General features: G+C 56.4%; 3 protein-coding genes, 1 non-coding gene and 1 pseudogene across 4 annotated transcripts; 2 read left to right on the top strand and 3 right to left on the bottom strand.

Annotated features, from left to right (window-relative positions):
• The first annotated feature begins 745 nt into the window (after positions 1 to 745).
• Positions 746 to 833, top strand: trnay-gua (transfer RNA tyrosine (anticodon GUA)). Its single transcript is given in 2 exon segments — positions 746 to 782; positions 798 to 833. It is a non-coding gene; the product is annotated as a tRNA-Tyr (tRNA).
• Positions 834 to 1,018: 185 nt separating this feature from the next.
• On the bottom strand, positions 1,019 to 5,534 carry LOC127597158 (histidine ammonia-lyase-like). Its single transcript, XM_052059978.1, has 20 exons — positions 5,194 to 5,534; positions 4,627 to 4,687; positions 4,513 to 4,540; positions 4,335 to 4,409; positions 4,148 to 4,220; positions 4,007 to 4,073; positions 3,892 to 3,929; positions 3,699 to 3,824; positions 3,456 to 3,595; positions 3,324 to 3,371; positions 3,069 to 3,216; positions 2,888 to 2,983; positions 2,749 to 2,807; positions 2,582 to 2,662; positions 2,338 to 2,403; positions 2,098 to 2,263; positions 1,892 to 2,026; positions 1,632 to 1,740; positions 1,469 to 1,538; positions 1,019 to 1,402 (listed from the first exon to the last, which is right to left on the bottom strand). Exons 1-20 carry the CDS (start codon positions 5,438 to 5,440, stop codon positions 1,271 to 1,273), a joined length of 1,965 nt encoding a protein of 654 aa, XP_051915938.1. The 5' UTR covers positions 5,441 to 5,534; the 3' UTR covers positions 1,019 to 1,270.
• A 1,443-nt stretch (positions 5,535 to 6,977) lies between these two features.
• On the top strand, positions 6,978 to 12,783 carry LOC127597159 (ETS domain-containing protein Elk-3-like). The gene is made up of 5 exons (XM_052059979.1): positions 6,978 to 7,314; positions 9,489 to 9,697; positions 9,944 to 10,666; positions 11,737 to 11,859; positions 12,634 to 12,783. Exons 2-5 carry the CDS (start codon positions 9,491 to 9,493, stop codon positions 12,733 to 12,735), a joined length of 1,155 nt encoding a protein of 384 aa, XP_051915939.1. The 5' UTR covers positions 6,978 to 7,314; positions 9,489 to 9,490; the 3' UTR covers positions 12,736 to 12,783.
• A 1,663-nt stretch (positions 12,784 to 14,446) lies between these two features.
• On the bottom strand, positions 14,447 to 21,532 carry LOC127597160 (calcium/calmodulin-dependent protein kinase type 1D-like; annotated as a pseudogene).
• An 813-nt stretch (positions 21,533 to 22,345) lies between these two features.
• On the bottom strand, positions 22,346 to 27,938 carry LOC127597385 (2-oxoadipate dehydrogenase complex component E1-like). The gene is given in 19 exon segments (XM_052060375.1): positions 22,346 to 22,467; positions 22,469 to 22,497; positions 22,569 to 22,654; positions 22,820 to 22,983; positions 23,161 to 23,243; positions 23,323 to 23,487; positions 23,550 to 23,656; positions 23,726 to 23,876; positions 23,941 to 23,960; positions 23,963 to 24,079; positions 24,154 to 24,238; positions 24,347 to 24,659; positions 24,744 to 24,942; positions 25,018 to 25,189; positions 25,268 to 25,537; positions 25,940 to 26,134; positions 26,201 to 26,412; positions 26,486 to 26,638; positions 27,700 to 27,938. Coding segments are annotated over 19 exon segments (2,763 nt in total). The 5' UTR covers positions 27,872 to 27,938; the 3' UTR covers positions 22,346 to 22,397.

Below are 27,938 nucleotides of genomic sequence, written 5' to 3'. Positions count from 1 at the left end.
CTTATGTTATGTCTCTGTAACAATATGATGGCGCGTTTTGACATTTATTTGGTTTTGCAGTGCTGAACTGCAAAACCAAACTTCCTACGACGTGGAGAGAGAAGCTTCTGGGCAGTCTGGTGCCTTTTTGGGACGACCGGGATCCTTGACCGTCGACGCCTGCCAATGTCGGCCCTCCGAGTTGGGACGCAACTAACGTTACGATGGCACCACCTAGCGGATGTGTTTGGAGTTAATGCTTTGAGAAGAGTACTTCCTGCACGTCTTCATTTCGTTCTAATTTGTGACGAATGACTGGTCGCGTGCTTCCGTGCTGGTTAAATAATTGGCATCGTTATTACGTGCCTCGGCTGGCATTTGACTTCGTTAAAACTGAACTTGACGCTAATACGGCTACTCCGTACAATTAGATCACCAACAAAGGAATGATGACGTCAATGGTCACCTGACAAGTTGTCCTTCGTCAAATGTAAAGAAGTTCCTTCGTTTTCTGGAGACGAACGCGACAAGGTGTTTTTGTTTCGTGCTTCGACGCGTTAGCTATGGTTAGCAGGAGAAGCTAAAATAAATCGGGACAAGCTTCCGCTTCTGTGCTAGGCGAAGAGACAACGTTTCACGGTTTGTTGGGCGCAAAGCGTCAATTGGATCTTGAAAAAAATACCGTATCCGAGTCATTTGTGGCGTACTTGTACTCGTATTCGAAATATGAAGAAGTATAAAGCCATTGTCGGCTTTTGAATTCGAACCTTCGATAGCTCAGTTGGTAGAGCGGAGGACTGTAGAGGCTAACAGCTGAAATCCTTAGGTCGCTGGTTCAAATCCGGCTCGAAGGAGATTTTTTTTTTCTTGTATCCCCTCCGACAATTATTTTAGGCGACATTGCGTCAACTATTGCAGTGAAGCCGGCAACTCCATGTTGAGTTTACAGCAGATCTGAGTTGGCAAAAGTAGTGAGACACTTAAAAGTAGAAGCACGGATTCAACTCCTTCAGATAAGTGGGAAAAAAATTGGGCGGACTAAGTATAGGAGTAAGACTTTATTATACGGTCGTTAGTCTGTCTAATGTAATTGAACACAATTACCTCGGATATGTCATTTTCATTCCAAATATAAGACCGGAAGACCGTTAGGGAGAATGGCTGAGGTAACGAAATCAGAATAGGATACAGACACGAGTTCAGAAGCCGTTAGTGATCAATTCAGAAGTCAGGCGGTACGCCGACGCGCGCGAGTGCGTCGATATCGGCCACATTTGGGGACCGCGTGGCTTCAGTCATGGCGACAGCGCTTCCTGGGCGAAGCGGGCGACTCCAGCGAGAAGGCGGTCGGGGAGACGGGACGGGATTCGGGAATGTACTCCGTCTGATATTTGTCGATGTAAGGCTTGGCCACGGTCCACACCTGCGGCCAGTCAACAAATAAGTCAGTCGGAAAATGACGGGCAGATACGGGATGCTAAGTACTTGCCTTTTGGTCGAGCAGGAGGCGATGCACCGCCTCGATGTCCGGCGACATGAATCGGTCTTTAATCCACGGCCTGCGCAAAATATTAAACATTAACCATCCCGAGCCTCTCTTCCACCGGAGCGGGACCCTTTGTCGTACCTTGGCCCCGCCGTGTTTGACTTACTTGACCACACTGCGCACCAGGTCGTAGACCTTTTCCAGCGGCGTGGTGGTGCGGAGCGGGCGCAGGAACTCGATGCCCTGGCAGGCCGCCAACAGCTCGATGGCCAGGACTGAGCCCGGATACGAACAAACAAATAAAGGGACCGAGAGCGGGAGCTCGTCACTTGACGAGCTCGGAAGCCGCCGGTGAGTTACGGTGGAACCGGAGTTTCCCGTAGGCGGGCCCGCCGCGCCACGGAAAAGAGGCGGTGCCTTCCTTACCTTGCTCCACGTGCTCCACCACTCTCAGGGCCTTCCTGGCAGCCCAGCCCCCCATGGATACGTGGTCCTCCGTGGCGGCGCTGGTGGACAAGGAGTCCACGGAGGAAGGGTGGCACAAAACTTTGTTCTCTGAAACTGGACGCGGGAAACCATTGAGGGAGGTTGAAGTCAGCGGGGGAGGGGGGGGGAGAACGCGGGGGTCACACCCAAAGCGGCAGCGGTGCAGTGCGCAATCATGAAGCCCGAATTGAGGCCCCCCTCGTTGACCAGGAAGGCCGGCAGCTCACTCAGCGACGGGTTGCACAGTCTCTCGATGCGCCTCTCGCTGATGGAGGCCAGTTCGTGCACCGCGATGGCCAGGAAGTCCAGGGCCTGGCGGGAAGGCGGAAAAAGGATCAGAGCGCCGCAAAAGCCGCCCGCAGCTGCCGAGCCGTCTGCCGTTCTACCTTGGCCGGGTACTCCCCGTGGAAATTTCCGCCCGAGATGGTCTCCCCTCTTTCGGCAAACACCATCTGGCGCGGCCAATAGGAAACAAAAACAAAGAAAATGGCCGCCGCGGACGGACGGGTCGCCCGAGTGAGCGACCGGGCGTATTCCGGGAAGCTAGTTCCGAAAAGGCGGCCGAGGACGAGGAGGGAGAACGCCGCCCCCCCCCTCCCCCACGAGAGCCATTGGAGACGGGCCGGATACCGGGTTGTCCGTGGCGCTGTTGATTTCCGTGTTGATGATGTTGAGGACAAATCGGATGGTGTCGTTGGAAATGCCGTGGACCTTTGAGCGGAGCGGGAAGAAGAAGCGGCCGGATGAGCGTGGGCATCATTTGCGAGTCCCGTTGACGCCACGCGGCGGCGCTTCACCTGAGGACAGCAACGCATGGTGTAAGCGTCCTGGACCCTGTCGCAGAAGCGGTGGCTCTCTGCACACACAAGTGCACACAACTTCCTTAAGTCACGTCGGCCGGCCGCCGGCCTCCTTTGCTGGCGGAACTGCGGCCACCTGCGATCTCGGAAGGGTGGTGATCCGAGTCCAGCAGCGAGCGGAAGCGTAGGGCCACCTCCACTTGTCCCGGGTGGGGCCTGAGCGCGTGGATGTCTGCGCGGCCGGAAGAAGGGCAAAGGTCAAGCGCGTACGCCGCGCGCCTGGACTGGGGTCCGGCGGCGGCGGCGGTGGCGCTCACCGCTGTCGAAGGCCTTGGTGGTTCCCTTCAGGACCTCCAGGGTGAGCGCGGCGATGATGTCGGCCTGCCGGGCGATGGCCTGGGCTCGCTCCACCGCCTCTGCCCCCAGCGAGGTGATCATCTGGGTGCCGTTGATCAGAGCCAGGCCCTGCCAGGGGTTGGGGGGGGGGGGGGACAACTCCGTCACTTGGAGCATTTGGACCGGTCCTTCGAGACGTCCCCGGTGTGGACCACGTTGCATGGATCAACATTTACCTCTTTGGGCTTGAGCGATATTGGCTTGAGGCCGTGGGCCTCCAGGACCTGTTCACAGATCAAAGGAGGGAGAACCCCCGTCAAAGGCCCGGCGTCCTCCCGCCGGCGGGCGGCCCGACGGCGGCGTCTTACGTATTTGGCGTCGGCCCATCCGCTCTTGGGCGACCACATTTTGCCCTCGCCCATCAGCCCCAGGGCCAAGTGGGCCAGGGGCGCCAGGTCTCCGCTGGCGCCCACCGTGCCCTTCTCGGGGACGAACGACAGGCAGGAAGCTGCAACGGCAGGGAAAAACCCATCAAGGAACAACCGGCGGTGGCCACGCCTACCGCCGTGCGAAAGGATCCGAAAGGCGGCGGCGGCGGCGGCGGCGCTCACCGTTGAAGGCCTGGATCATGGCGCGCAGGGTCTCCAGAGAGATGCCGCTGTGCCCTTTGGCCAGAACGTTGATCCTCAGAGCCAGCAGCATGCGGGTCCTCTCCGGGCTGAGCGGGTTTCCCACGCCTGCGCGCATTCGCCGCATGTTCAAGCAAAGGATGGCGCCCCGAGCGCCGCCATTTTGCGGATTTACCTGCCGAGTGCGAGCGCACCAGGTTCTCCTGCAGCTCCCTGGGCGACGCAAACAAACAAAATCACTCGCGCGCAGCTTTTCGCTCCAAACATTTCTTTCGTGTGTGTGTTTTTACTTGAGTTTGCTGACAGGGATGACGGTCCGAGCGAATTTGCCAAAACCGGTGGTGATCCCGTAAACAACTGCAAGCGGAGACGGACACAAGCCGCACTTGAGTCGCAGGGCGCGGCGGGCGACAACCGTTTGGCGTCCCCACCTTTGTTTTCCTTGACGATGGTGTCCAAAAGCTCTCTGGCTTTGACGACGTTCCTCTCGGCCTCCGCAGACAGCTGACAACCCCCCCCCCCAAAAAAAAACAACAGAAAAACCCCACCGAACCGAAACCAAAAAAAGTCAGTCAAAGATCGTCAGCGTGCGTCAAGAGCGTTTGGATGGTTTCTGACCGTGATCTTGTAGAGGCCTCTGCCCAAGTTGACCAGGTCCGTCGACGTCAGGCTGTTGCCGTCCAAGCAAATACTCTGCGGAGCAAAACAAAACATGTCTTGGCTATGCCCCCCCCCCCCCCCAAAAAAAGCAAAATCCAAATAAAAGCAATGCGTGCGGGCCGGAGAGGACACTTACGTCTTCGGGTTCTCTGTACGCCGCCGTGCTGTTTTGTCGGGTGCCATTCATGTAAGGACGACAAGACCAGACCGGAGCGCTCGAACGCAAATGTCATCTTGCCAAAATGGATACAGGTGGGAAACCCCCGGCGTGCACGGGATGAAGTCGGGACACATGGTGTCGCCTTCGATGGCTGCAAACACAAAGGGCGGGCGGGCGGGTGGGCGGGCATGTTTTTGGGTTTACGCTCACTGAGACAAGCGCCAAAACGACGGAAATCATCATGAAAGTCGGGAGGTGTTGAAAAAGTCGGCGCTCCCCCCGCTCAAACGGCAGCTTTCGGTAAATCATTAGCCAACTTTCTCCAGCGTTCATGTGACCCCGAAGCCGGACGACAATGGACGCGGATGAATAAACAGCCGAGATAAGGCGCTTGCGCAAGCGAGCCGACTCGTCTCCAACGGGGCTCGGCGCTCAACTCTTTGTTTGTCGTTTCTTCAATTGTTGTTGAAGTGAGCGTAAAGCGGGTCACAAAATGATTTCGGGACAGATTTCATCAAGGATCACACAAGTCGACGCGTATGATTTTCTTTGGCGGGCCGCGTAAAACGACGCGGCGGGCCGGATGTGGCCCCCGGGCCTTGACTTTGACACCGGTGCCCTGCGCAAAGGGCCGATTTCGGCGAGTTTGTTTCTCACCCAGTTCGACGAAATCATTGTCCTCCAGGACGTCGTCGATGGTGTCGTCGGCGTCCAGCAGGCCGAGGCCTTGGCACCGGCGCGCCACGAAGCGGGTGTCCTTGAGCGCCGCGATGCCGCCGTCGTCGGGCTTGTTCTTCATGTAGCGTTTGAGGGCCTCCTGGCCCAGCCAGCGGATGCTGGACGAGCTGTCCCGGCACGGCACCGTCAGCCACTCGTCTCGGACGTGCACGGTGAAGCGAGGCATGGCGCCACTGAGAGCCGGAGGGGGTCGCGGACCTCCGCAAGGCGCCGGCGACACGGCCGACGGGGACCAATCAGACGACGGCCGCCGGGGGCCACGCCTCAGCGGCACCGTGGACAGTATGGACCCCTCACACACACACACACACCCTGCCCCCCTCCTGCGTGAGGCCCAGCCAGGGGTCACTTGGTCACATGGGTGTTGTTGAGACATCGTGAGCGAAATCCACTTTGGTTGGTCTGACGTAAGTAAAGCTTTTGTAAATCACTAACATCATGGCAGCCTAAACTTTGGAATGAAAAGCTTGCCTAACAACCACAACAATTTAACGGAGGGGTGGGGGTCAAGGGGGGGGGGGACCAGCGGTGACATGGAGGAAAATAAGTGAACTAACAGATCCTGAAGACCAATGATCTTGAACAGGGTCATGCGGCACTGGAGCCTTTCCCTGGGGACCTTTGTCGGAAGGCGAACTACACCCTGAACAGGTCGCCAGTCAGTCAACGTGGACACCAAACCATTCACACCCACATCCGGACCGTCACTGAGTGCCGCCCGCACACAAGTCGGGCGCTTAAACATCACAATAAAATGCACAAAGCAAACTATCATGTCAACTAATGATACAACTGCATCGAGGGACCGAAGAAAAGGTGACATAAATGCGTTTTAAAAACAAATATAAAGTTGACTAGTTACGTCTTGAAGCCATGTCAAAACGTGCAAAAGTTGGGCGTTAAAATATCAAAATAAGAAACGTGATATCAATTGTTTTATTGTTAGAAGAAATAAAACACTTTACAGAACTCCAGATTCTGGAAACTGTTAATTGCACATGAGCGTCCCCTAGCGGTTGCAAAGCCCTAAACGGGCGCTCGGCTGGCTTGTGCCTTTGGCCCGTCTCTGACGAGTAAAGACCATCTTTTCACAAAGCATTGACAGGATTTGGAGATTAAACAAAAACTTCGGATTGACGAGGAAGGAATCGTGAGAGAAACCGAAAACAATATCTTCATTTATAGTGGCGAAAATGTTCTGTAGAATTTGTTTCTGAAAATGACGAGGTTCTCCAAGGAGCACCGCGACGTCCATCAAATCGTCGAACTCTGCTTCCCGACAGTAGCAAAACTGGAATTAAATCAAGCTTTACGTTCATTTTATGGAAAAAAAGGAAAACTATCGGGGAAATCGATTTTGTCGAACGCGGTTGTCAGATTGACGAGGTTCTCCCGAAGGTAGTTGATGTCAGATTAATGTTGAGTTGGTACCGGATGCCAACTGGGTAGTTTATTGGTTGTAGCGAATCTAGATTTAAGTCAAGTAAATACGGAAAAATAAATGAACGATATTGTTTACGCGTTCGTTGAGGATCGCTGAACTGCGTCTGCGACGTATAAAGCACAAGAAGCGTGAAAATGGGATCGTTTTTTTGCGAGGTCTTCATATTGACAGAGCTTTCTTGAAGGCAACGTGACGGACGGTGAAAAGACGATGCGAGTTCAGGGCCGTCGGATTTTTCAGAACCCCCCGCCCCCGCCCTCTCTCGCTCTCTCTCTCCGTGCGTGTCGCTCGCCATGTGTGCCGACTGGCGTCCGTCAGCGGGTAGGCAGCAGAGGCAAAGAGGAGGGGAGGAAAAGTGTGTTTACACAGACGGCAGAACGCCTGGGGAATCGTCGGCGAGAGGAAGTGAGCCGCCGCCGGCTCTGCGTCTGCCTGCTCCGACTTCCTGCTCGGAGAAAGAAAAAGCGCAGGATCCGATTTCAGGCCGAGCACAAGTCGCCAAGCGAGCGAGCGATCATGGAAAAACAAGCCACCTCTCCGGCGGCGTCGCGCTAAAGTTCCTCGGCGGGGAAGAAAAGCCACGGAAGTGATCGCAGGTAAACAAGTTATCCGCCACTTTGCTTCTCTCCCTCCGGCGGGCCCCAACCCCCCAAGGTTTGTTGTGCGTTTGGACCCGAGTCGTGGCGTTGTTTCCCGTTAAAAGCCAGTGAACGCAACACTTTTTTTCGAGCCGAAGAGCTTGCTCGTCTTCATTCTTCCTTCCGGTGTGCTTCCGAGCAACAAAACAACAAAAGCTCTCATTTAGACTTTTTTTAAACGACAGGCGTTGTTCAATTTGACGACTCCTTAAGCGTTTCCGCGGTGAACGTTTGCCACGTCCGGACATTTCACATGGCTCGTAAGCTCTTTAATTCATTTGCAGTGGCAAAAACAAAGTCACTTGTAGCTACGAACTACCCAGTCAGCAAAATCGGTCTGGCCCAGCTCCGGGGCAGACGCGGCGCGTACACTCGGCCCACATACCCCAATGAATGACGGTCCTGCAGTTGGCCCACGTCTGGCATCCACGATGTGGGCCGCATTCGGTCCAGATCTGAGCCGCATTGTAAAACCATATCTGGTCCGACGCTGGGCCATAACAGGTTCCTGATATCAGCCTGAATTCAACCTCAACCAAGCCACATCTTTCATGAGCCGTATTTGACCCACATAAAAAAACGAATGTTATAAAAAATATCTTTATTGTCATAATTTGTGAACCTGACATACACTGGAAAAATGCACTTTTCTTGATCCAACAGTGAACACAAAGTCCAAATTGGGAACGGTATTTTTCTGTCCATCCAATTGTTGCGCTCTCCATGTCCTGTTTTCCTCTCATGCTCTCCTTCCTGTCACCATGAGGAGCCAGATGTGGCCATCTTTTGCTTGTGACATCAATTGGCTGTTAGGTCTCACAGCGGCTGTAAGAACTGTAAGAAAGCAAGAATGGACAGTACTTGTCACATGTTGTTCACATGTCATGAACAACGAATGGTCAGTAAAAATGACCCCTGAAATTTCTTATAATAATACATTTCGTTTATAAGCGTCTTTCAAGACACTCTAGGACACTTTACAACCAAGACTAAAGTAGGCGTGACGCTGTGGGGCGGAATATTTGCCACCCACAACTAAACGTGAATAACTTTTAAATGGTTTCGACTGACTTTGAATGACGTGAATTGAAGGTCAGTGGCTCGGATACTGGATGGATTTGTATATTTTACTCTGAATCATATTGAATAACTGAATGTGAATTGTACAATCTGAATTTGAAACGAGAGGCTTTTTTTTCTTTGAAACCGTATTTGATCCTCACTGAAAATTAAATTCTGTTTATTTTCATATTCGGTCTTACAAATACAAAACAACGTTTTTTTTTTCAACGTCAGATTTTGTTTTTGAATTGAGGTAAATGAACTTTATGGTCAAGTATGAAGTATCCGGTTTGTATTGCAGCAAATGGAATCAAAATTAATTTCACTGTACTTCAGTGCAGAAAAGGTTCTTTTTGGCAGCACCTCCGACTGTTCAATCACCTTCATTTTCACAAGTGATCTGTCGGTCGCAAACGGTACAAAGACTCTTTGAAGTGAATGATGAGCCGTTTTTAGACGAAAAAAACAACCATGTATAGTAAGGCATTTTTAGCTGGAAAAAAAACCCAACCATGTATATAGTAAGGCATTTTTCTGACGAAAAATGTAACCGAAAAAAACGACCATATATATTAAGGCGTTTTTGGCCGAAAAAAACTGACCATGTACAGTAAGGCGTTTTTAGCTGAAAAAAACGACCATGTATAGTAAGGCATTTTTGGTAAAAAAAAAAACGACCATGTATAGTAAGGCGTTTTTAGCTCCAAAAAACCCGACCATGTATAGTAAGGCATTTTTGGACGAAAAAAATGACCATGTAAATCACTAATGATGAAAAAAACCGACCATGTATAGTAAGGCATTTTTGGACGAAAAAAAAACCGACCATGTATAGTAAGGCGTTTTTAGCCAAAAAAACGACCATGAATAGTAAGGCGTTGCTAGCCCTTGCTAAGTCAACAGGGGGTGGGGGGAGCCCACAACATCCGGGCGCTGGTTTGTATGGTGGTCAAGATGGCGCGGTGGTCAAAAGCCGCCGAGCCCGGCCGGCGAGAAATGCGCAACGTCGTCCTCGGGTGGTCCGCGTTTGTGGCTAGGCTAACGGTCCGTTGTTTGTGCGCGTGGCCCAGCCATGGACAGCGCCATCACCCTGTGGCAGTTCCTGCTGCAGCTGCTGCTGGACCAGAGCCACAAGCACCTGATCTGCTGGACGTCGGCCGACGGCGAGTTCAAGCTGCTCAAGTCCGAGGAGGTGGCCAAGCTGTGGGGGCTGCGCAAGAACAAGACCAACATGAACTACGACAAACTCAGCCGGGCCCTGCGCTACTACTACGACAAGGTAAGCGCCGCCTTTTGACAAAGATTCTGCCCTGGGGTGGGTCTCCCCCCCCCGCTTGGCTTTTGCCAAATAGGAATGAAGCCGCAAAATGCAGCCTGCCCCCCCCCCCTGCAACGTAATTTTTTTTGGGGGGGGGGGTCGAAAAGGACGACGAGGTGGCATTTTGGATGCGGAGGACTGTTTTTGGAAGAGTGTCTCATACCGCAATGCTATTTTCTTTTGCCCCCCCCCCTCTCACCACGACAGAACATCATCAAGAAGGTGATCGGCCAGAAGTTTGTCTACAAGTTCGTCTCCTTCCCCGAGATCCTCAAGATGGACCCGCAGATGGTGGAGATGGGCCTGGCCTGCGGAAGGTTTCCCCCGCAGGACGGCGAGGCCGACGTGGATGAGGCGGCGGCGGCGGACGGGGGCGTGGAAGAGGCGGAGCGGCGCGGGCGGAGGGCGCGGGCGGGCGCCCCGGGGGCGCAGCAGAGCCGCAACGACTACCTGCGCTCGGGCCTCTACTCGTCCTTCAGCGTGGCCTCGCTCCGCCAGCGGCCGCAGCTGCTGCGGGCGCTTCGCCACCAGCCGCGCTCCGTCATCCGCTTCGGCGCCGACGACGACGCCGAGGCCTACCCCGGCGACCGGGACGAGGACCACGACGACGACGACGAGGGGGGGCGGGAGGAGGACGAGGAGGACTCGTGGGAGCACGGCGCCCAGCCCCTCAACCTCTCGTCCGGGCGCAGGGAGCGAGACCCGCGGCCGCCTGCGGAGAAGAGGGGCGGCGGAAGCTCCGCCTCCTCGGCGTCCTCGTCCCCAACTCGTGGCGGAGGAGACGGGCTCCCCGCCAAGAGCAAAAGGCCCAAAGCTCTGGACATCACGCCCCCCTCCCTGCTGCTGGCGGGCAGCGACATCGGCTCCATCGCCCTCAACAGTCCGGCGCTGCCGTCCGGATCGCTCACGCCCGCCTTCTTTACGGCGCAGGTGAGCGCACCGGCCGCCGCGGAAAGGCCGGCTTCGATTCCGACACGGGTGGGCCGTGGGGGGGGGGGGGGGTATCGCTTGACGAGCGTCGGCGCATCCGAGCCGGCGCATTGGAGGGAACGAGCCGCTCTTGTTTTTGCGCCTCTGACAGTCAGCGCCGCCCTTGTGGGCACGTGAGGGCATTTCGGGGAGTCGCCGTCCAAATGTTTTCCGTGAACTCCTGCAATAAAAGCAACCAAGCGGCAACTTTGCAACTTTTCAGGACGGGAAATTCTGAGAGCTCAAACTTCAAGCGCGTGGCAAAACTGGGCCCCGAGTGACGCCTCAAAGGAGCCACCCAAACCCCCGCCGCACATATTCTTCACGCTCCGTGTTTTTTTGGGGGGGGGGGGTCGCTTTTTCTTCTTCGGAAGACTTCTCAACGCGTATCGTTGAATGCTCGGGACGCTGGACGGCAGCTATTTCTGACTTTGAGTCGTCCCCGGGGACTCACTCGGTGCCGGATGCGGCGATGAGTTTCGAGTATCGGCGGCCGATGAATGGCGAGCGATGTTCGGGCGAGGTTCTCGTCAAGGACCCGGAGGGCCTCTCGCCAGCGCATCCGACGGCGCGTCGGCGCGAGAGGGGCCGCAAATATTTGTCGTTATCCGGGAAGGGTTGAAGAAAAGGAGACGGCAAAATGGGAAGGGGCCCTTAAGCGATGCCAGATGCCGCCATCATTCCATTAATAACGCGAGCGGGGGGGTGGGGGGGGCGCAACACTGGCTCGCTTCTCTGAGGTGACATGAGGCGGGAAGAGAGAGAAATTGATTTCATATGTTTTCTCTGCCGTTCCCCCCCCCTGCCCCCCCCCCCCCCGGCCTAACGTCACCCCTGTATTCCAGAGGAGAAACCGCAGACTTCCTTCCTGCTCCGCCAGTTTGTTTTTCCAAAGGGCCAAAAAGCCGCTGGCCTTTTTTTTTTCTTTTTTTTTTTTTTTGCCTTTTCAGCACGTTTTGCACGAAGGCCGCAAGAGCCGTCGGCCGCGCTCCTCTTGACGCCTCCTTTTTTTCTTTTTTTTCTTTTTCCAGACTCCCTCCGGTCTGCTGCTGACTCACAGTCCGCTGTTGTCCGGCATCCACTTCTGGAGCAGCCTGAGCCCCGTGGCCCCGCTCAGCCCCGCCCGCCTGCAGGGCCACGGCTCCTTGTTTCAGGTGAGCGACAAACAACAACAAAAAAAGCAAACCAACGCAAGCCGTTTGCAAAAGTAGTGGAAACCTGCTGGCGGGGGGGGGGGAGAAGAAGTCGGCGGCGCGCGCTCCGTCCGTCTTTGCCGCCGCAGATATCGAAGGAGGGAAAACGCCAACAAAGAATGTCCAAGATGGTTTTCTTCTTCTTCTTTTTTTTTCTGTCGCCGCAACGGGCGAGCGCGGTTGCGCGACTAATCGGACGTAGCGGCGGTTTCCTCGCCGCGGCTCCGGACAGGAAATCCTGCCGGGGCTTCCTGTCTGAGCCCGGGGGAGCGCACCGCTTTTCGGCGAGATCCGGTCCTCTCTCGTCACGCTCATATCGGCCCTCCTTTGGTGGGCCGCGCCTTCGCTACCCGCATTTGGACTTAGATGAGCCACACTTTGGGTGGGGGGGGGGCAATCTGATTGGGCTCCAAACAAAATGAATGTCCTCCATCCTCGTGGCCAACCGCGACCCACCAAATCCAATGTCATGGAGATGGGCTTGTGACAGTTGTGAAAAGCTGGCCTTTCACAAGACATTTTGGACTAGTGCATTGCTCGGGGGGGGTGGGGGGGGGCGGTGGGGTTGGGGGGACAGAGACGAACAGGAAGCGGCACAATGAACAAATAACAGGAAGTGCGAGCTGTGACAATGTGGCGGTTCCTCGCCGGAAAGCGAGCCTTTCACAGCGCTTCCGCCAACCCCCCCACCCCCCCTTCTCTCCTAACTGTGGGCCCACCTTTCTCTTCCTCCAGTTCCCCAGCCTCATCAACGGACACATGCCTCTCCCTCTGCCAAGCCTGGAAGGAACGCCCTCCCCTTCCTCTTCCACGTCCCCGAGTGCCCACAAATGCTGATCCCCCCTGGCCCCCCCCCAATCCCCAATCAGTGAGATGTCTTCATTCTGGTCAACTCACTGTCGGGACCGTTTTGTGACCTCGTTTGTGTCTCATCTTTTTTTTTTTTTTGTTGCACTTGGTTGCTTGAGGTTGCAGTGGTGAAAGCACTCAGGGGGGGGGGGGGAGAAAAGAAAAGCCATATCGCAAGCTGCTAAACTCTCGCTCGGGGCTCATTCAGAACCTCTCCTCCTCGTTTTTCTTTTTGGGGCGGTGGGGGGGGTGTAAAATATGCACTATGCTTCTCAGATAGTACCGGCTGTGCCTTCATTTTTGTCTCCTTCCAAATGAATAAAAAGCCCCGTTTGGTTTTGTTTTTTTACTTTTTTTATACTGGACGTGGTATACGTGATGTATTCGGTTTCATTTTGTATTGTGAAGATGAAGAATGTCGGCCATTTTCAATAAACTGAGCATGAAATGCTTCAATGCTGAGACTTTTTTTTTTTAACCGTAAAAATCCTCAATCATGTTTTGTCGAAACTTGCAATTCATTTTCGTTGCCCGCGACTCAGAAGGGGGCATCGGCAATAAAATTCCACACAGCGGCAGAAACCATTATTCAGGGAGGGAGGGGGCGAGCGCAGGCTGCAGGAATGGACTCGCCTTTTGCCACTTTGCTTCTGGTTGAAAAGTCAAGACGCAGTCAAAGAAGCCTTCCGCTTTTTTAATACATGACAACATTTCTGCATGCAACATGCATTTTAGGGAGGGGGGGTTCACAGCTTTTAGTAAGGAGTCTTTGTTTTTTTTTTTTGCCCCATTTTAGCGCTCGGTGAGGGAAGACGACACAAAACATTCAAGACCGGCAAAGTAATCAACTTTGGGGAGTTGTATTTACAGCAAATCGTCTTTATGCAGTTGCGGTGAGAGAAATGGGGCGGGGGGGGCATAGAGTCTTTCTGCTAAATTCAACAGGTCAATATGAAAGCAAAGAAGCGCATTTCTTTTTTTTTTTTGGTTGGGGGGGGGGGGGGGGGAAAGTAGCTGCAATTTCAGGATGGAGCTAAAATGCTCGTAGGTTGCCGCCCCCCCCCTTTTTGAACACTTCCATCGTCTTGCCATCCCATTGGCGGCCACGTTCGCCGCGCGTCCGCTTTGAAGCCAGACTTTGCCGCATCGCTTTCCCAAACAAATCACGAGCGAGCCGCGGAGGTTGGCCGGCACGTTAGGTCGAAGCGAAAAATTCTCTGCCGTGTGCATCTGATGATGAGAAGGGCGGCGCAGGAGAGGAAGAATCAGCACACATGGGGGGGGGGGGGGGGGGGATTCGCCGCATCCCCGAGAAGCTCAAAGTCATCGTCCGGCGAGGGCATCCAAGCAAAAGCTTTCTTTCCCGTTTTGGCTCCGGGCGGCGAAATATTTACAGGAGGCGTACGCGGGAGCAGCCCATTGGCAGCTCGGATGAGGCAAGAAAAAGAAACGCCCCCCCCCCCCCCAAATCCGTCTTTTGGGCGCGTGCGCTTCTCCAAAGCCTTCAGGAGTGCAACGCCGAGCGGACTCCATCCCTCAGCGAGCCGGGCTGAGCTCCTTCAATTCCTCCCCGAAATGTGCGCGGGAGGCGGCGGGACGGGTGAGTTGGGCGAGCGCTTGGAATGGCGAGGGTCAAGAGGGGGAAACGCCCCCCCACAACCCCCCCACTCCTAAAGCTCCGTCGTTTCCCAGCTGACCTCCGCGGCACCTGGCGTCATTTGGTCCCCGTGTGGATGACGGTGACGGTGGAGGGGCGCGGCGGCGCCAACGGCTCCTCACGCGAAGGGGACGAGGCCTCCGAGTCCCGGTCGGACGCTTGGACGGAGGAAGCCGGGGGGGCCGTCGGAGGACCTGCGCCGCAAGGACATCACGGGGCAAAACTCAAGACACTTTGCAAACTTGGAAATTGACCACAGAGTTTCCCGTCTTGCCTGCCGTTTGACTCATCTATCAAGACCCTCAAAATAGTTTGAGATCAAGTTGAGGGGGGGGGGGGGAATACACCTCAAATTAGAAAACAACAAGAGCAACGTAAAAAAATGCTTTTGATGGCAAAGAAATGTATTTACAGATAGGCGCCTCAATCGGTAAGACTTGCAAGGCGTTTCTCTCAACGGCGACATTGGCCTCCTAATCTTTCTCTCCAACTCAAAAGCTGTGCTGAAATCCAAAAGCGAGTCAATGCTGCCATCTGCACCCGTTCGTCAGTACAGGGCTTTACACCCCTGAATTCTACAGACGAGGAGAGCGAAAGGGGTGGGTGGGGGCTGGGGGATCTTTAGTTTTTTACACTAGCCCCCATAAACACCCGCACAACGCCGCGAAAGGGCTTTTGAGTACCAACGGCGGACAAGCGCGAGACGAGCGACGGGCCATTTACTCACCGTCGCAGGCGGCGAGGGGGGCGCAGTCCACCGACTGACTCTTGGTGGGCGCCCTGGCGGCGGCGATCCGCCGGCGTCCGGGTCGGAGGCGGCGCGGACGCCGCTGCCGAAGCTGCTGCCCAGCTGCAGGCGCCGCATGTGGCGGATCACCGCCGTGGCGTTAAATGCTTGCTGGCAAACAGACAAGAGGACGGACGGACGGAAGTCAAAACAAGCCTTTTGGATTCAAAGGTGAAAGGTCTTGAGCGCTACCCGGGAGGAGGAGTCCAGTGGACCAAAGAAACCGCAAGCTCACCCTCCATTTGCTCTTTGCAAAGTTTTTGCGCATCTGCCGGCTGACGGACTCGTGAATGTTCTTGCAGAGGGCCGTGCCTCCCGCGATCCTGACAGGGAAGACCAACACACACACTTTTTTTTCCCCCTACTTGTGAACTCACGCCTCAGCTCGGACAAAAGCTGACGACGGCGCCACGCGGTCGCTTGATCGCAAACGGCGTCGGCGCGCCGCGGCTTTACTCACCAGGGATGCTCCAGAGCCCGGTCGCACGTGAACCTCTTGTCGGGATCCTTCTCCATCAGGCGGCTGATGAAGTCTTTGGCTAAGGACACAAACGGCAGCGTCGGCGTCAGCGTCAGACAGCCGCTCAAACCTCCAAATTCGACCCAGAACCTGAACGGGTTTGTATGATGGCCGCCAGATGGCGGCAATGGACCATTTGCGACCTGACACCGAGACGCCACAAGAGGGCGCCAAACTCACAGGATTCTTTGAGGTGACGCTTCCTCGGGTAGCGTCCGTTGTGAGCAGATGTGTTCAATAAAGATTTTTTTTTTTTAAAGAGCGTGCTTTCGGTTTTGGAATCCATCGTTTTTGAAACAGCCTCCTGGAACGGATCAAGGTGGAAAAGCGAGGCATGATAAGGTAGATTGTAGGCGGAGCCTCAAAGCCTGAAACCGAGTCACGGCGAGTCGCCGGCAAATTGATGCTCAACAGTCGTCACGAATTTTGCAAGCCGAGCCGGCAGCCAAATGCGACGAGAACCTTTGGCGATAGCGTCCGCCGAAAAGCAAAGTTTTCACCGAGCTCCACCGCAACGGACGCAAGCGTGCAAATGGAAGCGAAAAGAGGCGCCGCGAGCGCTTTCTCACCGGAGTCGGATATGTCGTCCCAGTACGGCGCGTCAAACTCGTAGTCGGCCTTGAGGATCTGCTCGAAGAGCTTGGAGTCGTTTTCGTCGTAGAAAGGCGGGTAGCCGCACAGCCTGCCAGAACGGAGGAGAAAGCCATCGTCATGCGGGGAACAAAGGCAAATGAACCCCCCCCCCCGCTAAATCTGGGCGCCACTTTACGGTTGGAAGTGCTGCTGAGCAGACTGTGCTATGCGACAAGCGAAAAGGCGCATGGTGACGTTGTCAAAGTGGCTTGGCGAGTTCTTTCTTGCCAAAGTATTTGCAGTGGGAGCCGGCGCCACCTAAAGGCTTTGCCGTGTCGGGAAGCAAATTGTGCCGGATTATCCTCCATTGCGTGGGGGATTTTCTTCGGCCCGCTCAGCCACTTTCCTTAATTGGCTTGGGAAATCCGCGGGTTGGGGGCGGAGGGGGTGCTTCAGGGCCTTCCGGCGCAGCACTTACAGAATATAAGCGATGACCCCGATGGACCAGCAGTCCACGGCTTTGCTGTAGGGCTTCTGCGCCAACACTTCGGGTGCTGCAAACAAAGCAAACAAAGCCGAGGAGCTTAAGTCTGCTGCCCCCATGAAGATGAAGACAGATTACCATTTGGAATTTCGGTTCAGACTTTCGCAAGCACGATGGCGTTCGCTCGATTTGCTTGTGCGGGCCGCAGAAAATGACACGGCGGGCCGCGTCCGGCCCCCGGGCCCAGAGTTTGACACCCGTGCTCTCAATGCATCACGGGACCGCGACTTCTTAGATCGGCGAGTCCCCGGGGACCGGCGGGGGGCTCCGACCGACCGACGCCTCGGTTTGGCTCACCACGTATCCCGGCGTCCCGCAGGCGGTGGCCATGGCGTCGCCGGCCGCCTCCATCTTGGACAAGCCAAAGTCGCTGATCATGATCTTTGACTCGTCGTGCGGGCTGAAGTAGAGAAGGTTCTCCGGCTGAGAAAGGAAGGTGAGAGAGACGCGTGACCCCCTAACCACCTCGCCATTCAGACGTCTCGGATGGGGAGGGGCGCCACCTTGAGGTCCCTGTGCACGATGCCCATGCGGTGCAGGTAGTTGACGGCGTCCAAGACCTGGCGGATGAGCCGGCTGGCGTCCATCTCGGTGTAGAAGCCCTTCTCCACGATGCGGTCGAACAGCTCGCCGCCCGACACCCTGACGCACATTCGCGTCATTCGCCGGACGCCAAAGACATACTTTGGCGGCACGGCGCCTCGCCCTCGCTCGTTTGGGGTACGGCGCTCGCTATCGGCGCAGATTTGTTTTTTCTTTCCCCGGTGAACAGGAAATCGCATCATATTTCCCCCCCCAGGAAAGAGTGACCGCGTTCTCACTGGGCATAAACGACGGAGGCTCGTCGGATTGATCGCCAATCGCTTATCGGCGGGCCATGTCCAAATGATGATGTCATCAAAGGGCCAGCAGAGCAAGAGTCCATCGCAAATGGAATTGCTGAAAAAGAAACGGCCCGGCTGCGATGAAGTTTGACACGAGGGACACCTTTGCCCCCCCCCCCCCCCAACACAAAAACGAGAATCAACTCTCCGCATCCACCAACTCAAGAAAAAAAAAAAGCCAAACGGCATTTCACGGAATAAACGCACGACAACGTGGGCTGCGGCGCTTGTGTAAGCGCTTATGTGATTGGGGGAAAAAAAACATTTCCAAGCTAGACAGAATGTCAACAGGAGTGTGTGTGTGGGGGGGTTGGAGGGGGGGGCTTAGTACTCACAGCTGCATGATGAGGTACAGGTGGTTGGAGCTCTCGTAAATGTCCTCCAGAGCCACAATATTCTCATGTTTTATCCTGCGCAACACAAAGATGAGATGCACTTTGTTAAGAATGCGCCCTGCTCATCGGTGGGGGGGGGGGAGGGGGGGTTGTTTTGGGGTGAACGCGGGGAGGAGCACGAACGGGGCAAGGCGAGTTTATCAATGAGTCAGCCAGCGGCGAGCCCTGACAACAAGCGGGCAGGAGTCTCCCAAGGGCCCCCCCTGTCCCCCCCCCACCCCCACCTGCATGCAACACTAAACGAGGGCCCACTTTCACACAAAGGCCGTCAGACGACCAAGAGACAGAAAGGGGAGGAAAGGCAGAGAAGAATGAAAAGCAGCCAACACGGGAGGACGGCAACCGTAACCAAGCAACTAGACTCGACGCTCGTCGAGCGGCGGTGGATACGTGAGCTCCCCTCACGACATGGGGGGGGGGGGGGGGCCACAGAACTGCCGATTCCCATCAGGCTCGCCGTGACACGTTGGGCCTTCCAATCAGAACAATGAGCAATGAGCGTGTTTTCAAATAAGTGCCCCCCCCCCCCCGCCCACGTACTGCCGGGTCAGCTGGCCTCCAAAACCAAAAGAGGTGCAAAAGCGCGCCGCTGGTCCTACCTCCTGAGCACGGCGATTTCGTTCTCCAGACTGGTCTCCTTCCCTTTGAGCGCCTTTTTGGGGATGCACTTGATGGCCACCATCTTGCCCGTGGCCTTCTCCCGCGCCATCACCACCTCGGAGAAGGCGCCGCTGCAGACCGACAAATTGGAAAGTTTGAAAAAACATTGAAGGCAGGCCAAACGCTGACGAAAAAAAAAAAAAAAAAAAAAGTGTACACGTGCACGTGTCGTCGCAGCAAAGGCAGTTGCGAAGGCAGGCCGCATTTCCTCAAGCGATCGCCGCGCGTTGCTATGAGACCGCAGCCACTTTTTGCTGGGCGGGCCTTCGTCGTTTGCGCGCCCGCCCCCGCGCCACAAGAGGAATCGATGGCGGCCGCTCCCCTCGAGCCGCGCCGGGCGACGGAATGAAAAGGCCTCGGCCCCAACCACCTTTGAAAAGCCAGCCGGACTAAAACCACGGCGCTCATGAACAGAAAACAAGGCTTTCCTTTGCTCAATCAGAAAGGCCTTGGGGGAGGTGGTGGGGGGGTCCCTTCATTGTCCCATGATGAGCTTCATCATCTTTTTGGGTGGGGCGCGCCGCCGCGAGTGCATGCGTCAACTTGATATTTTCAGCAAGTGGCGTCATGAGGACGGTAGCGCAGGAATGCGGCTCCAAAAGAAGCCACCCGCCCCCCCCCCCCCCCTTTAATCTAAAGATAGCTTGATAAAAGTTGAGCAGGTGCAGCTTGATTTCTTCTTTGTGAACATCCCAAACTGGACCGAGATACGAGCGAGGCCACTTTGGAGCCGTTCAAGGCCGCTCGTGACGGCTTCGGAGTTGCATTCAACGCCGCGCCTGCAGGGGGCAGAAAGTGCCTTCCAACTTCCATCAAAAGAGACTATACGTGGCAAATGAGGCTACAAAAGTTTGTCACTCAATCCGAGTCAACGGAGGCAGACTCCAGGCCCCCCCCCCCCGGCCGGGCACGAGACGACTGCAAAAGCGGGCCCGTCATTCATTTTGCCAAATGATTGAAGAAGCGTGACAAAGCGCGGAGGGCGTAGGTGGTGCAAGGCAGCAAGCGACGACTTCCGCGCTTCCTTGTTGCCTAGCTGCCGCTCGCGCGCCATTCAAGCTCCGTCCAAGGACGCGTCGACTCGACGCGAGATGTGCCCGGGGAGCCTTTCGCATAGCGAAAGGAACCGAGGCCACGCCAGCGGCTAAAGTCTCGCATTCTGGACTAGAAGAAAAGGGAAAAAAAGCCTCGGAGGGCGTCCAAGCGCCGAGTCGAAGGGTCCGTTTTGGACCAGGTTGAAAAAGTGCAAAGATCCTGCACGCCGAATGAACGCAGACGTTTGTTTCCAAATATTTGCTCCGCGTTTGGGGAGAGACGTGTGCCGCAACGCTTGCGGCTACGGACTCGTGGAGGTCAAGAATCCAACCGTTATTCCGCATTTCAGAGGCGTGGCTCGAATATCTGAAAAGGTACGGACGCGAGCCTCCGACTCCGAGTCTTTCGAGGGGATTCGTTTTTCTCCCTCCAATTCGGCGGCGCTGCTCAAACCGAGCGGTCGCATTCATTCCGTCTTTAGCGGGGACTCCAAGAGCAAACACGAACGCTTACGCAAAAATTTTGCACATTGTATGAGTAGAAAAAATATTTATAAGGCTAAATTTAATGGTATACATTCATGTAGAAACAAAGTGCTCACATACTTTTTGTTGTTTCTGTTATGAATATGTTTGAAAAAAAAATCAGTGATGCACCGAAGCCGCGATAACGAACCGCGAAATAGCGAGGGATCACCGTACTATTGAGGGATCTTTTTGGGGGGCGTGGCTTTTTACTCAACTACGTCGTCCAGAAGGTAAGGAACGATTAGCGAGAAGGAGTGAATATTGCTCACATCGTTCAGAACGATGACTAAGTTTTTGATGAAGAGACAACCGCTGATGTTTGCACTACGCGTTTGGAGAGGCGGGGGGGGGGTCGTGACGTCACAACGGCGGGATCTTTTAACCGTTAAGATAGAACGAACGTCCGATGAAGGGCGTCACGTGACCTGTCCATTTCTTCCGACGTTCGTGCAACAGCCGTCAATGGAAAAGGTGTTTTTTTGTCACGCCTGTGCGCACGCGCGTGCCAACTGAGCGGCGGCGGGCAAAGTTTGCCGCCGACGAGACAAAATGGACGCGGCGATGCTGACTTACGTTCCGAGGACTTCTTTAAAGTCGAACACACTCTTGATGTCGTCGACGTGTTTCTTCCACGACCCGTCGCCGGACTCGCCGTTCTCTTTCGCCATGTGTCCGAGCAGAAGACACGCAGGGGGGCGGGGGGGTGAGCTGAGCTGAGCTGAGCCGAGCCGAGCCGGGTCCAAAGCGGCGTCTGGAGCTCCGCGCGCGCTTCAAAGCGATGAATGTTGCCGAGCTTCTTAGCCGGCTAATCCGCCGGTGTCCCTCCTCCTCCTCCTCCTCTTGTGTCTTGTCGCCTCCCCAGGCCGCTGGTGGTGAGACGGGGGGGGGAGGTGGAAGGAGGCTCGGTGACGCCCTGGCTCCGATTGTGGCTCTCCCTCTCGCCTCTCGCCGCCGCCGAGGAGGAGGAAGCAGGAAGAGAGCGTCGAAAGCGGAGGAGGAGTTGCGCGTGGCGCTCAAGTGTTCGCATTGCACCAAATCAGCGGCCGGCGGCCGGTCCGCACGTCCTCCCGGTCTGAATGGAGCCTTCCGGTTGGCAGGCGCATCCTCAAACGCCCCCCCCCGTTCTCTTGGTTTCTTTCCCTATTTGCGAGGTGGCCACCTGTCGCCGGCGATCTCAATCAAAATGGACGCCGCCGCAAGCCGTTGCCTGCCGTATTGGAGTCAATAGTTGGATTTCATTCATTCGGGTGAAACCAATAAAACCGTATCAAATGCTCAGTCCATGTTGACCGGACTTTTCCTTGAAATGACGAGGACAAGGCCAAAGGCTTGAACTCCACGTTGCTCTGCTCCTCAAGAGCCATGCGTGTGACATGAACAGTGTTTTTGGTTTTTCCCTCCGACTTCTTCCCGCCGCCTCCCGTCAATCCGTTTTAGTTTTAGTCTTGCCGTTCTCCACTGCACTTAGTTTTCTGCATCGTGTACTGAAAAAAAAGTTAACCTCTCCAAAGTACTTCACAGGAGCGGCTGTCCAATTTCGGAGGGAAAGCAAAGAAGAAGAAAAAAAAATGGCGGCGCCCCTTGTGGCGGCCGAGTGTACTGCACTTGTAAAATGTCTTCCACCTTTCATTGATTTCACGAGCCGTTCTCGCCACAATTCGACTCGACAAGATGGATCTGAAGTTCAGATCCATCTTGTTCAGATTCTGAACACTCTTTTCCAAATAGTAACATTGAACGCTACGCAAGCATCAGCACAAAAATAGATTTACTTCCTCAAAATGTCCCACAGAAGCGCTCGTGTGATGAGATTTTTTTTTTTTGGAGCTCACGACACAAGCGAAAACGATTTGCGTTGATTTCTCGCTCGGCGCTACGCCCGACGATCCGTCGCCAGCGCCGTCGTCCGAGGCCTTGACTGAGATTCGCGACGTACGCCGAAAACGCGTTGAGGGATGATTAAAAAAAAAAGCCAACGAGAAGCTGACGTCCATAATCGCCCGGGCGCGATTTCTGTTGCGAGTGGGTCACGGCTGCGAAGGCGACGAGTCTTTCCGCTTTTTCTTTTTTACGAGAAGGTGGCGGCCAGGAGGGCCTCCTGCTGCCGATTGTGCAGGGTGCCGATGCCCACGGCGGGGCGGGCAGCGCGGGCGGCTTACTAAGCGCAGCTGCGGAGGACACAAAAAGGTCACTCGTTTTTGTTGTTTTTAAGGGAGGGGGGGGTGTGGGGGGGGCTCACCTTGCAGGACAGCTGCTTCTCAAAGCGGGGAGCCACAAAAGACCACGGGCCCATGTTCTGAGGCTCCTCCTGACTCCAGATGAACTCTGCGGAGGCAGACCCATTTGAAATCGGGACTCTGTGCCGCCGGTGGCATAACCGGAGCTTCCAACAAGCAACTAATTTTCATGTCTCGGACGCGTCGCAAAAAAACAGGGACTGATTATTAGGGGGTGCTTTTGTCGCGGAGGCGGGGGCGGGGGGGCACGCACCTTTAGCATTGGGATACTTGTGGAGTTCCATCTGGAGCGCCTGCAGCGGGAAGGGACAAAGCTCCTCCAAGCGGATGAGCGCCGAGTCCTGCTTGGCCGCGGCGTCCCTCTGCTTCAGCAAGGCGTAGTAGTGTTTGCCGGAGCACAGCACCACTCTCTGGACGCTGGGGGGGGGGGGGGGGGGGGCAATATCAGCCATGTTGCGATGGTGGCAGCTCGGCTCGCGGCTTTCAATGCCTGTGCGTCCGACTGCATCAGAATCCCATTTTCATTCCAAAAGAACAAAAAAAAAAGGGGGGGCCAAGGTGCCACAACGTGACTGCTACGGGGGGCTTTTCTACCTGTCGGGCGAGACGGACGTATCCCCCAACACGGGTTTGAACGAGGTGCCCGGCGCCATTTCCGTCAAACTCGACGCGGCCCCCTTCAAAAAGAGAAAACATCAAAACGAGTCCCCCCCCCCGCCCCCTCAAAAACTTTTAGATCGTCGGTCCAACACTGACGGGAAATCGCAGCAACATCTTGGGTCCGACCACGATGAGGGGCTTGCGGAAGTTGCGGATCATCTGCCGCCGGAGCAGGTGGAAATACTGCGCCGACGTGGTGGGGTTGACCACCGCCATGTTGACCGTGTCGCCGTCCACGCCGCCCTCCTCGCTGTCGCACATCTGAGGGCACGGGGGGGGGGGGGGGGTGAAATCGGATTTTTTCTTTTTGTCGGTCGGCTCACCTGCAGGAAGCGCTCCACGCGACAGGAGGAGTGCTCCGGTCCGGCTCCGTCGTAGCCGTGAGGCAGCAGGATCACCAGCCCGCACTGGAGAAGCCACTTGGCCTCGCCTGAAAAGGTCAAGGGGGGGCTGGGGGGTCAGACGCCCCGATCGGAAGCGGCCGCCAAACGGCTCCTACCTCCCGAGATGAAAGTGTCAAAGATGATCTGAGCGCCGTTGAAGAAATCTCCAAACTGGGCTTCCCAGATGGGCAAGAGCTTGGGCCGGGCGATGCTGACGCCGTACTCGAAGCCGAGAACCGCCTCCTCGGACAGCGGACTGTTGCACACCTGCCGAGACCCCGGCCGTCAACAAAAGGCGGCGCTTGGCGGCGGCGGCGCGCGGTCTTCGTACTTCGAGGAAGCCCGTCTGCTGGGGCTGATGTGGTTGAGAGGAACGAAGGTGTCGTCGCTGTCCTGGCACACCAGCATGGCGTGCCGCTGACTGAAGGTGCCGCGGCCCACGTCCTGCCCGCTCAGTCGGATGTCGAAGCCTGCCGCGGCGGATGCGATTGGGTGGCGGATCAGACAAAAAACCGAACGGGGGCGCCGCAGGCCCGTTCCCCACCTTGGCAAAGGAGCGACGCAAAAGCCAAAGCCTCCGCCGTGGACCAGTCCACTTTGGTCCCCTCCTGGAGCTTTTGGAGTCTGGCCTGCGCACCCGGACAAAAGCCGCTTTCAATGCCCATTGAAATGGACCACGAGCGCTTGGCAAGGAAGCTTCGGTTTCGGCCATGGGGGGGTTCCATTTCAGTCGCTACCTGCGCGTGGGTCTTGAGCAGGTGGCCGTGCAGGCGGACGTGCTCGGGGACGTCCACGGACTTGGCCCCGACGTACCGCAGCAGCGGGAGGGGGACGCCCGTGTCCCAAGAGCTGACCCGGGCACGGGGTTCCACCAGGTCCCCCCAGCGGCCCTGCAGGTTGGTGGGCGGGGGGCTGTAGAGCGTCACGTTGGCCAACTTGTCGTTGAGCCAGCCGTGGCGCTCCGCCTTGATGCGCTCGCGCTCCGCCTCCGTCATCAAGCCCTCGGAGACCAGCCCGTCCGAGTAGGAGTCGGGGACGCTCTTGCGCGAGCTGCCGGCGGGCGAGAAAGCCCGGGGCGGGCGATGAGGCCCAAAAACAAACCCCCCCCGGGACCCCCCACCATCTTGAACTGACCGGATGATCTTGTACATGGCCGGGTTGGTGAAGAAAGGCTCGTCCAGCTCGTTGTGGCCCCACTGGCGGTAGCAGACCAGGTCCACGATGACGTCCCTCCTGAAGCGCCGCTGGTAGTCCACGGCCAGCCGAGTGGCCCGCGCCACCTCCTCCGCGTCGTCGCCGTTGACGTGGATCACCGCGCAGTTCACCATCTTGCCTGAAGTCGCGAGATCATCAGCGCTTCTCCCCCCCGCCCCCCCTTGCCCAGAAAAAACAAAAGGGGGTGACTGACCGACGTCGCTGCAGTAGAGAGACGACCTCCCCCTGTCGGACGGGGTGGTGTAGCCCACTTGGTTGTTGACGATGAGGTGGATGCTGCCCCCCACTCTGTAGTGCGGCAGCTTGGAGAGGGTCAAGGTCTCGGGGACGATGCCCTGGCCCGGGAAGGAGCCGTCGCCGTGGACCTGCGCGTTGGCACAATCGAGAATTATTTCAATCATGGTGATGCTTCCCCAACCCCCCCGCTATTTGAAAGCGCCAACCTGCAGACAGAGGACTCGGTCCCCCGGCCGGGCACGCTCGTCGTCCGAGTAGTCGCCCTCCTTGCGCAGCTGCTGCAGGGCCCGCGTCTTGCCCTGAGCCACGGGGTTGATGGCCTCCAGGTGGGAGGGGTTGGGCAGCATGGTGACGTGAAGCCGGTGCCCCGCCCCCACATCCAAGTCTACCGACGACGTCAGGTGGGACAGGACGTCGCCGATGGCGGGCGAGGTCTCGGGGAACTCGCTCAGGCCGCGCATCTTCCGGAACATCAGCTGGACAACGACACGGACGCAGACGGAAGCCGTCAATACGCCGACTTGGCGAGGCGGCAGGGGGGGCGGCGCCGGAGACGCTGCCAAACAGAGACCCGCAGCGCCGCGCCTGCTTGCAATCCATCTCATGACGCTTGCCGCATCTCGCCAGCAGGGGGCGCCACAGATTGAGCTGCAGAAAAAGCTGCCGCCAACCCAAACAAAACAAGTCAGGTTGACTTGATGGTCAAGAGAATGTGCGGAGAGTGAGCCCTGAAGAACCTCTTCAAGTGTGCAACCATTCACTGGGGGGGTGGGGGGGTGGGGGGGAGGAACCAAATAATCATTTCAGGAGGCCAAAATCAAAACGGCGGTCTTTCCCGGGAAACTGGCTTTTCTCCGGCGCCGCGTTCGTGCGCTTACCTCCGGCGGGAACTGGAGCAGGCCCGTCAGGAGGTTGAGCCGCCCCCGGTGCGGCATGCCGATGACCACGTCGGTGACGCCGGCCTGAGCCGAGCGCCGGAAAAGCTCGTGGAAGAAGCCCATCATGCTCTCGGCTCCTTCCCCGCCGTAGCGTTTCACCGTGGAGAATTTGGTGGCCAGGAAGCGGTCAAATTCCTGCAGGGAAACCGGAGACGGGGGTTCGCTTTTGCCGACGTCGATCGGCGGGCCGCTAGCGCCGACCTGCGACTCCAGCATGAGCTTGGCCAGGGTCCTCCTCTCGTCCGAGGAGAAGGGGGCGCTCTTGAGCTCCTCGAAGCGGTCGGCCATCCATTCCCTCTCCTCGACGTCGCACAGCTGACTGGTCTCCACCGACAGGTGGCCGCAGTAGGCCTCCTCCAGGTAGGCCCGGACCTCGTCCGCCGAGGCCTCCGCCTTGCCCAAGTGGGGCAGCCCTGCACCCAAGTTTGAGCAAAACCAGGAATAAAAGTACGCTCACACCACCAAGAAAAAGTGTCAAAATGTCACCTGAGGTATCGAACGGTCCGCCGAGGGTGCCCGTGAGCGCGCTGATCTCGGGAACGCTGTCCACGACGGGCATGTGGGGCAGCAGCGGGTTGATTTTGGCCAGCTTGTGTCCATGAGCTCGGTAGGCCTCCACCAGGCGGGCCAGGCCGTGATCTGAAAGGCGAGCGGCCCGAGGGGTCAGGCGGGCGTGCACAAAGGCCATTTCCTTTGTCCGCCTTTCACAACAAGCCCGTTCCATCCTGTGACGTTTACTTCGGCAAACCGCGTTTACTATTTCTGACAAAGCTGAGCTTGCCTAACTCCCCCGACCCCCCCCCCCCAAAAAAGCGCATATTTAGTCAATGACATGTCCGCACAAGAGTACACACACACATACAGTATATTTGATCACTTACTTTTTGACATTTTAGGGGAAGCTGAGCTTCCCTTGCAGTCTTAAAGCAATCGCCTCTGCATTGTATAATTGTAAAAATTAAAGCCGACTATCAAGTATCAAGTACAACTTTATTGTCAAACATACAGCACATTTGACATTTCTTCCCTCATTTCCCACATTTTTAAAAAACAAATCCTACTTCACGGATTTTACTTATCACTGGTTCTTTTTGGAACGTAACCCCCGCGAAAAACGAGGGATTACTGTATTCACACCGGAGAAACGGAAATCTGAAAAGGCGCACCTTTTTATAACGTTTTGGGCCATTTACAATCACAACCTGACTAGTGGCAGTTTTTGGGAGGTAGTTGTGGGCCGTGACCGTCACGCCCCACAACTCGTGACGGCAAAACGTCACCGTCGAAGCCGCCACGGCGTGACTTGGAGTAGTTGAACGTGAGACGGGCAGTCGCTCACCAAAGTTGTCTTATCGCCCCCAACTTGCGGAAAGCGCGGCGGGGACGGCCCTCGGCAGACTCGTTGACAAACATTTGGTCAGCGCGCCGCCCGGAGGCAAAAAGCGTCCTCCCCGAATCGCGACGGTGACGCTTGCGCGGGGGAGGAGCCCAGGCCGGCTGACGCGAGCTGCGGCCCGAGAGTGTGGCAACGTGGTCACAAACCACGCCGAGCAGCTTGTGAAACGGACGGCCCGTGTAGGGGGCTGACTTTGGGCGAGGCGGCCATAGGCACGCCGATAGCGTCCCGGTGCGGGCTGTCGCCACGTCTGGGCTCGAGAGAACGAAAGCAGCCCGTTAAGTAGTTCGCGTCGGACGCTGACCTTGGTTGAGCGCGGTGATGCGCTCGCTCAGCAATTGGTCCCCGCCGGGGCTCCGTTTGGGACGGTAGCCGTAGACGCCTCTCTCGGTGTGGTAACAGCAGCCGGCGGCCCGGCCAAACACGCGGAGCGGCAGCCGCTTGGTGGAACTTTTCAGGAAAAGAGCGGCTGACATGGCACCGACAGTCGAGCTCCGAAGCCGGAACAACAGCGGAGGGAGTCGTCGCCTACATCGAAGGCGA

Source organism: Hippocampus zosterae, chromosome 3 (assembly GCF_025434085.1).
Source record: "Hippocampus zosterae strain Florida chromosome 3, ASM2543408v3, whole genome shotgun sequence".
In the NCBI taxonomy this organism is placed as follows: domain Eukaryota; kingdom Metazoa; phylum Chordata; class Actinopteri; order Syngnathiformes; family Syngnathidae; genus Hippocampus; species Hippocampus zosterae.
Note: the sequence above shows the minus strand (reverse complement) of the source record. Positions and strands in the feature narration are given on the sequence as shown.

Coding starts and splice junctions, on each gene's coding strand:
- LOC127597158 (XM_052059978.1), bottom strand. CDS start 5,440: ATGCCTCGCTTCACCGTGCACGTCCGAGACGAGTGGCTGACGGTGCCG. Junction 4,688..5,193: donor CAATGATTTCGTCGAACTGG/GTGAGAAACAAA, acceptor TTGTGTTTGCAG/CCATCGAAGGCGACACCATG. Junction 4,410..4,512: donor CGTACAGAGAACCCGAAGAC/GTAAGTGTCCTC, acceptor TTTGCTCCGCAG/AGTATTTGCTTGGACGGCAA.
- LOC127597159 (XM_052059979.1), top strand. CDS start 9,491: ATGGACAGCGCCATCACCCTGTGGCAGTTCCTGCTGCAGCTGCTGCTG. Junction 9,698..9,943: donor TGCGCTACTACTACGACAAG/GTAAGCGCCGCC, acceptor TCACCACGACAG/AACATCATCAAGAAGGTGAT. Junction 10,667..11,736: donor CCGCCTTCTTTACGGCGCAG/GTGAGCGCACCG, acceptor TTCTTTTTCCAG/ACTCCCTCCGGTCTGCTGCT.